Genomic DNA, 10,389 nt, shown 5'->3' with positions numbered 1-10,389 from the left:
CTGTTCCCATGGGACTGGGCCAGCCTGGCCCGGCAAGCTCCAGGCGCTGACACAGAGGGTTTGTATCCGACACAGAGGCAGCTTCTCTTAAAGCCTTTTATTCACAGACATGATACAGACACATGGAAAACCGACAGGATCACATCAGAGAGTACACGAGCCCAGCCAGAGCATCGCGTCCCTCCAGCCGGGCCCATGGGGCTGAACCCCACCCAGTGCACAAGAAAGCTGAAGTGTTTGAAGCAGACATTTTGTGAACATGCTACAGCAACAGAAGGAACCAAGCATTTAGTATTCCTCCCCTTCCTCCTCGCCCTCTCCTTCCACGGAATCCACCCCCACCTCCTCGTAATCCTTCTCCAGGGCGGCCATGTCCTCCCGGGCCTCCGAGAACTCCCCCTCCTCCATGCCCTCCCCCACATACCAGTGCACGAACGCCCGCTTGGCGTACATCAGGTCGAACTTGTGGTCCAGGCGGGCCCAGGCCTCGGCGATGGCCGTGGTGTTGCTCAGCATGCAGACCGCGCGCTGCACCTTGGCCAGGTCCCCCCCGGGCACCACCGTGGGCGGCTGGTAGTTGATGCCCACCTTGAAACCGGTGGGGCACCAGTCCACGAACTGGATGCTGCGCTTGGTCTTGATGGTGGCGATGGCGGCGTTGACATCCTTGGGCACCACGTCCCCGCGGTACAGCAGGCAGCACGCCATGTACTTGCCGTGCCGCGGGTCGCACTTCACCATCTGGTTGGCCGGCTCGAAGCAGGCGTTGGTGATCTCAGCCACCGAGAGCTGCTCGTGGTATGCCTTCTCGGCCGAGATGACGGGGGCGTAGGTGGCCAGCGGGAAGTGGATGCGGGGGTACGGTACCAGGTTGGTCTGGAACTCCGTCAGGTCGACATTCAGGGCCCCATCAAAGCGCAGGGAGGCCGTGATGGACGACACAATCTGGCTGATGAGGCGGTTGAGGTTGGTGTAGGTGGGCCTCTCGATGTCCAGGTTGCGGCGGCAGATGTCGTAGATGGCCTCGTTGTCCACCATGAAGGCGCAGTCGGAGTGTTCCAGGGTGGTGTGGGTGGTGAGGATGGAGTTGTAGGGCTCCACCACGGCCGTGGAGACCTGTGGGGCCGGGTAGATGGAGAATTCCAGCTTGGACTTCTTGCCATAGTCGACGGAGAGGCGCTCCATGAGCAGGGAGGTGAAGCCGGAGCCGGTGCCGCCCCCGAAGCTGTGGAAGACCAGGAAGCCCTGCAGCCCCGTGCACTGGTCAGCCTGGAAGAAAGGAAGAGAAAAGAAGACTGATCTGTCAGCAATTCTGGATTTAAGCTGCTACAGTTGCCCACAGCAGCAAACGTCCACCCCAGGATCACAGGCCTTTGGGGACTCATCCTGGGGACACAAGAAGGGGCACAACTGGCCCTGGGGAAAGGGGCCCCTTCCCACAGGGTCGGGGGACACTTGGCTCCTTCCTGCTAGAGGAGCCTGCCCCCAGCATGCTTTGGACAGGATTGGCAGTCTGCTTTGGACAGGATTGAATTCACATGAGCTGCCCCAGCATGAGTTAAACACTCAGCCCTCCTCCACGTAAGCAGTTGGTAAAGAAGGATCAGAGTCCAGATCAAGGAGAAACCTCACATGACCCTAAAGAAAGGGTTAAAATAAGGTTTTCCCAAGGGCAGAAACAAGCCAGCATTCCCCCAGGCCCCAGCTTGTCCCCAGGCACACTCCACCTTTGGGGTGAATGTCTTGGGCTTGCAGAGCCCCGAGGAAGGGAATTCATCCTGATCTCCACTCACAGGATCCAGACCCGGTACAGGGTTTCAAAAAACATAAAATGCACCTAGGTGCTGGAGGCAGGACCCAGCTCCTCATTGCAGCCTGGATCCTATCAGAGGGTTCCCCTTTTGCCACCGGCTGCGGTGGCATTGGCACCACCCAGGGTTTGTACCTACCAGCTTGCGGATGCGGTCGAGGACCAGGTCGATGATCTCCTTCCCGATGGTGTAGTGCCCGCGGGCGTAGTTGTTGGCCGCATCCTCCTTGCCCGTGATCAGCTGCTCAGGGTGGAAGAGCTGCCGGTACGTCCCCGTGCGCACCTCGTCTGCCGGGAGAGACGGGCACCCCGTTAGCCCCCCGCACCCCAGCCACACCCCCACACCCCCCCCCGCAGCCCACCCCTCTGCACTCACCGATCACCGTGGGCTCCAGGTCCACAAAGACAGCCCGCGGCACGTGCTTGCCGGCCCCCGTCTCGCTGAAGAAGGTGTTGAAGGAGTCGTCCCCCCCGCCGATGGTCTTGTCGCTGGGCATCTGCCCGTCGGGCTGGATGCCGTGCTCCAGGCAGTACAGCTCCCAGCAGGCGTTGCCGATCTGCACGCCCGCTTGGCCCACATGGATGGAGATGCACTCGCGCTGGGAGGGGGGGGACACACACAGGCGGCCGTGTCAGCTCCGGGACCCCCCCTTTGTGGCCCCCCCACCTTCCATTGCAGCACCGGTTGCGCCCCGGCTCAGCTGGCTGCAGCCGACTTGTTGCCATTACAAAGCCCCGGCCCAGCGGCGCAGGGGCAGCTCAGAAGCCAAATTCGCCCCAGGAGGGGGGTGGGGGGACAGGGACACACACACACGACGACAAGTGTTTGGGGACAGACCGGAGGCACCATTTGGCCCAGCCCTGGGGTAACGTCACCCCGCTCCAGCCCTCCAAATGGCGCACGGGGAGGACATTTTACAGCCCCGCAGCACGGGCAGGGCGAGGCTGCACTGCAGAAGAAGGAAGAGGAGGAGGAGGAAGCACAGAGCGCAGCAGCGGGGACGTGACCGCACCAGCCGACCCAAAACGACCGGGGAGGGACAATGGCGTCACCCGGGGGGTGGGGGTGGGGGGGTGTCTCTCTGAAACCACCCCCGCGGGTCCAGCACATTCCCGGCCGCTCCCAGCTCCGCACCACCTGCTCCCGCACATTCCTCCCGCCCGGGGGGGGGCCGGGATTTTTTTTTTTTTTTGGGGGGGGGAAGGAGGCTCGGGGGGCTCCCTCAGGAGCTACAGAGCAGGATTAGCCAGACTCGGGTGGGCATCAGGAGTGCAGTGGGGCTCGGGGGGGGAGAACAAGGACCCTCTATCCCCGCCACGGGGAGGGGGATTGTTAAATTGGGGGCTCAGGGCTGGATCTGGGGGGAGCTGGTGACGTGATGGGGGGGCGGGGCTGGGCCCCTTTGCGGGGGGATGGGGCACTTCCCCCGCCCCGCGCCTTCCCGCGCGCGGGAACGATAACGGTCGGGGCTGGGCGCCGAAAGCGGGACAGAGCCCCGCCCCCGCCGAGGGGGGGGGGGTGAGGGGGGCTACCCGAGACCACGTGCTGCTCCCCCAAGGTGGGCTGTGACCCCCCCACCCACCCACAAGAGGAGCTCCCACCAGCAAGGGCGGCACCCCCAACCCATGCTGTGCCCCCCAAGCCTCTGCACTCCCCGCAGCCCCCCCTCCTTCTCTACTCCCCCCCCATCCTGCCATCCCTGTTCTTTTCCCCCCCCCCCCAGCCCCCATTCTGCCGTATGCCCCCCCAATCCCTAGCTCCCACTCCCCCCAGCCTTTCCCACTCCCCTCCAAAGTCCAGGCGGCCCCCAACTCCAACCTCCCTCCCCCCATTTCCTAGCACGTGTGTCCCCCCCACATTTTGCAATCCCTCCTCCCCCTCCTTACCATGGCTGCGGCGCGGTTACTCGTCCCGACAAGCAAGGAATCGACGCAAGTACCAGGCTGCCGCCGCCCCCGGGCACCCCCCTATATACCGGCCCGGGGGCGGGCGATGCGCCCCCGCCCCGCATCCCTATTGGCCGACTCGCCCGCCCATCCGTGCGCTCTCCACCTCTGATTGGTTGTCACGCGTGGCGCGCCCCGCCTTCTCCTCCCCCTTCCCCGCTGCCGGGCGGGCGCTGCGGGGCTTTGGGGGGGGGACACCTCCCCCCGCCGCGGGGTGCAGCGCCCGCCTGGGACTTGTGAAGGGCCCCCCCGAAATGGGGAGGGGGGCACCAGGGGGCTTGACACCCCCCCCCCCTCCCTCCGCTGTGCTCACCCCCCCTCTCACTGTGTTTGCCGCCGAAGGGGGGGGGGCATGGCCGCTCCCGCTCCCCCCCCCGCTCCCCCCCCCGCCCGGTGCGGCTCCGCTGCAGAGGAAAACTGCGACATGGGGGTTGGGGGGGAGACGGCACGTGCTGCAGCGCCCGGCGCGCCCCCCCCCCCCCACATTCCCGCCCCCCCCTCAACATCCCGAGGTCGTTAATCGGCTTCTCCAGCTGGACACCCACCCCCTCCGCAGCGCCCCCGGCTCATCTGCCCCTCCCGCCCACCCCCCCGCCCCGGTCCATCTGCACCCCAGGGGTCCCTCCCGGCCCATCTGCAGCCAGGGGAGTGTCCCCCCCCCCCCCAGCACCCCCCTAAATCCATCAGCACCCTACGCCCGCCCCCCCCCCCCCCGCAGCCCTGAATCCTGTCGCGATGGGGGCCACTGTACCCCCATACCCCACCCGATCCCCCCTGGAGGGGGGGACCCCTCTGGATCTGCTGGGGGGCTGGGGGGGGGGCAAACCCCGCTCATTGCAGTGGGCTTTGTCTCAGCCATGGCGGCAGCACTGGGGACCCCATCTCCCTGTGCGACCCCCCCAAAACCCCTCCGGCCAGGTGGGCCCCCCCCCACACTCCCCCTCGCCCACCATGGGGGTCACTACGATGCCCATAAAATGGGGGATGCGCTGGGATCCCACCGTGCCCCCCCAGGGCACCTTTGCATGGCACAGCTCCCTGCCTGGCTGCGAAGCCGTGGCGTGCCCGGAGTGGGGGGGGGGGGGGCTGGGGGGAGCCGAGGGGGGGGGTGGGCCAACCCCAGCCCCCATCTAATCCCCGCAGCTATTTGCTCCCAATAATCCACCTTCCTGTTTTGCCGAGCGCTTTGCGGACAACCCGGCGGCCCCTTCGGCAGCACATGCCGCCATGCGGCACTGCTGGGGACACACACGCACCCCCCCCGCCCCACCGAGGTCACCCCACACCGGGGTCACCCCAAAACCCCAGCCACCCCTCTCCTTGGGGTGCGTGCGTGGGGCTGGGGCCGGCGCAGCAGCATCCGCCGCAGCTGCATTGCAGCGGGTGACGTGGCTCCCCGCCATTTGCCTCGCCCGGCACCCGCATGGCCACCCCAGCGCCTTCGCTCCACCCCCCCAGGAAGGGCTTTTCTCCCCCCCCTCAAGCTCCCCAGGGTCCCCCTTGGTGTGGGGGTCCCAGCTGGTGCGTGGGGCCAGCTCGGCGCTGAGCGATGCCAACGCAGGGGCCAGCCCTGGCTGGGGACCAGCCGCTCGCTCCCAGCCCCGCTCCCCACCCAAACCTGGCGTTTTGTTGGTGCGGTGGCCCCCAGGGGGGTTCGGGGCATCCCCCCCCCCCCCCCCATCGTAGCACACCCTGCCCCTCGCTGCAGCACCCGCTCAAGTTTCACTCTGTGTTCAACTTCCCCTTCATTATTTATCCCTGACCGGAGCCATGAGCCAGCAGTGGGGGGGAGGGGGGGGGGCGGGACACACACACAGCAGGGCCTGGCTCCCCCCCGCCCCGTATCCCACCAGAGCTGGGGGGGGGGGCTGCTGCCCAGGACCAACATAGCCAGAGCCGCTCCTCTTCCCTGCAGGAAGGAACAGAGAGACCCCATGGATTGGAGGTGGGGGAAAGGGGGCGGGGGGGGGGCTCCATCCGTCCCTGGACACCCAGCAGAATGGAGGGGCCACTCAGCCCCCAGGGGATTGAGGCTCCGCAGCCCCCCTTTCTCCCATCCGTGGTGGGCAGGACACACCACAACCCCCCCACCCCCAAGACAATGCAGCCCCTCCCTGCCCAGGTGCCCCCAGGTTTTTGCCACATTGTGGGGTGGTAAAGAGATCCCCAGCACTCACCACCACCCCACCACCCCCCCCCCAGAGGTGAAACCACACCATATGCTGCTCCCTTGGGGGAAAAAAAAAAAAAAAAAAAAAACAACTGCCACTCCCGCAGCCCCTGCTAGAGGGCCATGGCACAGTGGGGGGGGGTAACACAGCCCAACCCAGCAGCAGGATGGGGAGGGAGAACCAGTTTGGGGAGCAGAAGTCTCTTGGGGGGGGGGGATGTGGGGTTCAGCACGGCCCCAGGCACATATCAGGGACCAGAGTGGAGACCCTGGGGGTAACCAGGGACCCCGGGACCAAGGCAGGGTCTGTCAGGGACAGTGTCCAAGTGCAGCACAGAGTAAAGACACCAGAGCCATGTGGTAAGACAGGGAATGCTTTTTATTCAGACCCACGGGAGAGGACGGGTGGGTCCGTCACAGACTTTTCCACTGAAGCACAGACCATTGAACAGGACAGACCGCGGCGCACACACTGCTACAGACCCCCGGGAGGGGGGTTCTTCAACTAGGTTATGTTCCCTGTAAAAGCAGCACCCTTGTGAGAGATTAGTATTCCTCCCCTTCCTCCTCGCCCTCTCCTTCCACGGAATCCACCCCCACCTCCTCGTAATCCTTCTCCAGGGCAGCCATGTCCTCCCGGGCCTCCGAGAACTCCCCCTCCTCCATGCCCTCCCCCACGTACCAGTGCACGAACGCCCGCTTGGCGTACATCAGGTCGAACTTGTGGTCCAGGCGGGCCCAGGCCTCGGCGATGGCCGTGGTGTTGCTCAGCATGCAGACCGCGCGCTGCACCTTGGCCAGGTCCCCCCCGGGCACCACCGTGGGCGGCTGGTAGTTGATGCCCACCTTGAAACCGGTGGGGCACCAGTCCACGAACTGGATGGTGCGTTTGGTCTTGATGGTGGCGATGGCGGCGTTGACATCCTTGGGCACCACGTCCCCGCGGTACAGCAGGCAGCACGCCATGTACTTGCCGTGCCGCGGGTCGCACTTCACCATCTGGTTGGCCGGCTCGAAGCAGGCGTTGGTGATCTCAGCCACCGAGAGCTGCTCGTGGTATGCCTTCTCGGCTGAGATGACGGGGGCGTAGGTGGCCAGCGGGAAGTGGATGCGGGGGTACGGTACCAGGTTGGTCTGGAACTCCGTCAGGTCGACATTCAGGGCCCCATCAAAGCGCAGGGAGGCCGTGATGGATGACACAATCTGACCTATCAACCTGTTGAGGTTGGTGTAGGTGGGCCTCTCGATGTCCAGGTTGCGGCGGCAGATGTCGTAGATGGCCTCGTTGTCCACCATGAAGGCGCAGTCGGAGTGTTCCAGGGTGGTGTGGGTGGTGAGGATGGAGTTGTAGGGCTCCACCACGGCCGTGGAGACCTGCGGGGCCGGGTAGATGGAGAATTCCAGCTTGGACTTCTTGCCATAGTCGACGGAGAGGCGCTCCATGAGCAGGGAGGTGAAGCCGGAGCCGGTGCCACCCCCGAAGCTGTGGAAGACCAGGAAGCCCTGCAGCCCCGTGCACTGGTCAGCCTGGAGAGGAGAGACAAGGGGGGGCATGTTTAGTCCGGGCAGCAGCAGAAGTTGCTCCTTCCTCTCTGTGGCCCCATGAGAGCATTTGGGGGATTTCCAGCAGCCAGACAGGAGCCACCGGGATGGGTGACAGGGTGGCCCCGACCCCGTCTGTTGGGCACTGAGTCATGCCATTGGTGAGTCCCTAGGAAAGCCCCTGGGGTGGGAGAGTGGCTGGGTGCCACCATCTCAGCAGAATGGGGACAGCTTTGAGGACGGGGTTTGGGCATCGGGGGAGCAGGACAAAGCCCCAAGGCCGCCGCCTGCGCCGTCTCCAGGCCGCCCGTCCCCAGCTGGACTCGGCTGCGGACGGAGCCAAGCAGGAACAAAGAGGGAATTGCACAGCTCAGCACCGGGGGCTGCGGCGCTGTGGAGCAGCTCCAACACCCCAGCTGCGCCGCGTCCCGCTGCCGGCCAATGGCAGCCACTGCAGAACAGGATTAACATTAATTAATATATTAAATCTAAACCTAGCCTGGCTAGTCCAGAGGGGAGGGCGAGACTGAGAACTGAGTCTTTGTCCTCAGCTCACCATCAGCGAGCCCCCTGCCCTGTCCCTACCAGCTTGCGGATGCGGTCGAGGACCAGGTCGATGATCTCCTTCCCGATGGTGTAGTGCCCGCGGGCGTAGTTGTTGGCCGCATCCTCCTTGCCCGTGATCAGCTGCTCAGGGTGGAAGAGCTGCCGGTACGTCCCCGTGCGCACCTCGTCTGCGGGGAGACGGGCACCCCGTTAGCCCCCGGCACCCCAGCCGCACCCCCCCCGCCCCCCGCGGCCCACCCCTCCGCGCTCACCGATCACCGTGGGCTCCAGGTCCACGAAGACGGCCCGCGGCACGTGCTTGCCGGCCCCCGTCTCGCTGAAGAAGGTGTTGAAGGAGTCGTCCCCCCCGCCGATGGTCTTGTCGCTGGGCATCTGCCCGTCGGGCTGGATGCCGTGCTCCAGGCAGTACAGCTCCCAGCAGGCGTTGCCGATCTGCACGCCCGCTTGGCCCACATGGATGGAGATGCACTCGCGCTGGGAGGGGGGGGACACACACAGGCGGCCGTGTCAGCTCCGGGACCCCCCCTTTGTGGCCCCCCCCCCACCTCATGCTGCGGCATGCTGCCCCCAGGACAGGCTGGTACGGAGCTGGGAAGGGCCAGTCCCCAGGGCTGGATGAGGCCAGCTCATCCCAGGGGCCTGATCCTGCCCAGCCGCACCCTATTGTTCTGGGTCCCAGCAGGCACCCAGTGCTGCGGGGCGGGGGGAGGGGGGCTCCTCTCCAGGGGTGCGCCCAGTTTGTGTGTGTGTGTGGGTGTGCTCAGCTCTGGGTGTCCCCATCCTGCCCCTCTAAAGGAGCTGGGACACTGCCCATTGTGGGATCGGGAGCTCAGCACCAAGGGCTCATCCTGCCCCGAAGGATTGGGGCCACACCCAGGGCAAAACAGGGAGTCCCGAGGGTCCCATCCTGCCCTACTCGCCCTGCTGAGATCCAGGAACGCCTAATGGCAGGGAGGCTCAGCACCAGGGTCCCATTCTGTCCACTTGGGTCCCCATTGAACAAGGGCCACACCCAGTGGAGGACTGGGGAGGGCCTCATCCTGCCCTGCTTTGTCCTTTGGTGCAGAATAGGGTGCTTAGAACTAGTGGGGCCCCATCCTGCCCTCTCTGCCCCGCACCAGGAGATCCATTCTGCCCAGTTAAACCGGGGCCACGCCCAGTATAGGGTGAGGGCTCAGCACCGTAGTGGGGGGGGGTCTGTTCTGCCCGGTTTAACGGGAGGCATGCCCAGTACAGGACAGCGGCTCAGAACCGGGAATGGGGGCCCGATCCTGCCTCGTCAAACCGGGGTAACGCCCAGTACGGGCTCAGGGATCGGTACCGGGGACTCATCCTGCCCGGTTTAACGGGAGCCACGCCCGGGTGCGGACTCAGGGCTCAGCCCCGGGGGACCCATCCTGCTCGGTTTAATTGGCTTCACGCCCAGCACAGGCTCGGGACTTGGTCCCGAGGGCCCCATCCTGCCCGGTTTTAACGGGAGCCACGCCCAGTGCGCGCTCGGCGCTCAGCCCCCGGGGACGCATCCAGCCCTATTTAACGGGGGCTACCCTCGGGGCTGGGTCCGGGGCGATCCCTCCCTCCCGGGATAACGGGAGCCGCGCCCAGTGCGGGCTTAGCCCCGGGACCGAGGGAAAGGGGAAGAGGGGAACTAGGGACAACGGCGACCCCGGGGGGGGGGGCTGGGGACCGGGGAGAAGGGCGGGCCCGTGCCCCCCCCCCCTCCCCGCACCCCCCTCTCACCATGGCGGCGGTCGGTCCGGGGCGGTCTCACAGCCCGACGCTGAGGCGGTCGATGTAAGAGGCGCGGCGGAGCGCGGGGCTCGGCGCGGGGCTTTATAGGGCCCGGCGGGGCGGGGCGGGCGGCGGGGCCGGGGGCGGCGGCGGCGGCGGCCATTGGCGCGGGGCGGGATGAGGTAATGCCCCCCCCCCCCCCCCCCCACCGGAGCCGCAGACAAAGGCCGGGAGGCGCTGGGGGGACGGGGGGTGGGGGGGGGACAGGACACACGGACACGCACACACACACACACACCCCGGGGGCTGCGGAGGCCACGGACCGGCCCCGCCGGCCGGTTCCTGCCCGCCGCCGTCGGGCCCCTCCCGGTTGTGTCCTTGGCGGGGCGCCGGGCCCCGTTTTTGGACGAGCCGCCGTCCCCGGCCACGCCCTGGTTCCCCCCCCCCCCCCCTTCCCCAGTTGTGCCACTGTCCCCCCGTCTGGCCACTGCTCGGGTTGCTGGTTATGTCCCCGTCCCCATCCTCAGCCATGCCCTGGTCCCCAACCCCGGCCGTGTGTCTGTCCCCAGACCCAGCTCTGCCACCGTCCCCCTGTCCGGCCGCTGCCCTGGTTCCCACTCAC

General features: G+C 66.4%; 2 protein-coding genes across 2 annotated transcripts; both read right to left on the bottom strand.

Annotated features, from left to right (window-relative positions):
* Positions 1 to 82: 82 nt before the first annotated feature.
* Positions 83 to 3,764, bottom strand: LOC104366997 (tubulin alpha-1B chain). The gene is made up of 4 exons (XM_042796304.1): positions 3,698 to 3,764; positions 2,187 to 2,409; positions 1,950 to 2,098; positions 83 to 1,269 (listed from the first exon to the last, which is right to left on the bottom strand). Exons 1-4 carry the CDS (start codon positions 3,698 to 3,700, stop codon positions 289 to 291), a joined length of 1,356 nt encoding a protein of 451 aa, XP_042652238.1. The 5' UTR covers positions 3,701 to 3,764; the 3' UTR covers positions 83 to 288.
* A 2,524-nt stretch (positions 3,765 to 6,288) lies between these two features.
* Positions 6,289 to 9,894, bottom strand: TUBA1A (tubulin alpha 1a). The gene is made up of 4 exons (XM_042796303.1): positions 9,777 to 9,894; positions 8,288 to 8,510; positions 8,055 to 8,203; positions 6,289 to 7,454 (listed from the first exon to the last, which is right to left on the bottom strand). Exons 1-4 carry the CDS (start codon positions 9,777 to 9,779, stop codon positions 6,474 to 6,476), a joined length of 1,356 nt encoding a protein of 451 aa, XP_042652237.1. The 5' UTR covers positions 9,780 to 9,894; the 3' UTR covers positions 6,289 to 6,473.
* Positions 9,895 to 10,389: the final 495 nt, after the last annotated feature.

Source organism: Tyto alba, unplaced genomic scaffold (genome assembly GCF_018691265.1).
Source record: "Tyto alba isolate M040663 unplaced genomic scaffold, T.alba_DEE_v4.0 Super-Scaffold_23, whole genome shotgun sequence".
Lineage (NCBI taxonomy): Eukaryota > Metazoa > Chordata > Aves > Strigiformes > Tytonidae > Tyto > Tyto alba.
Note: the sequence above shows the minus strand (reverse complement) of the source record. Positions and strands in the feature narration are given on the sequence as shown.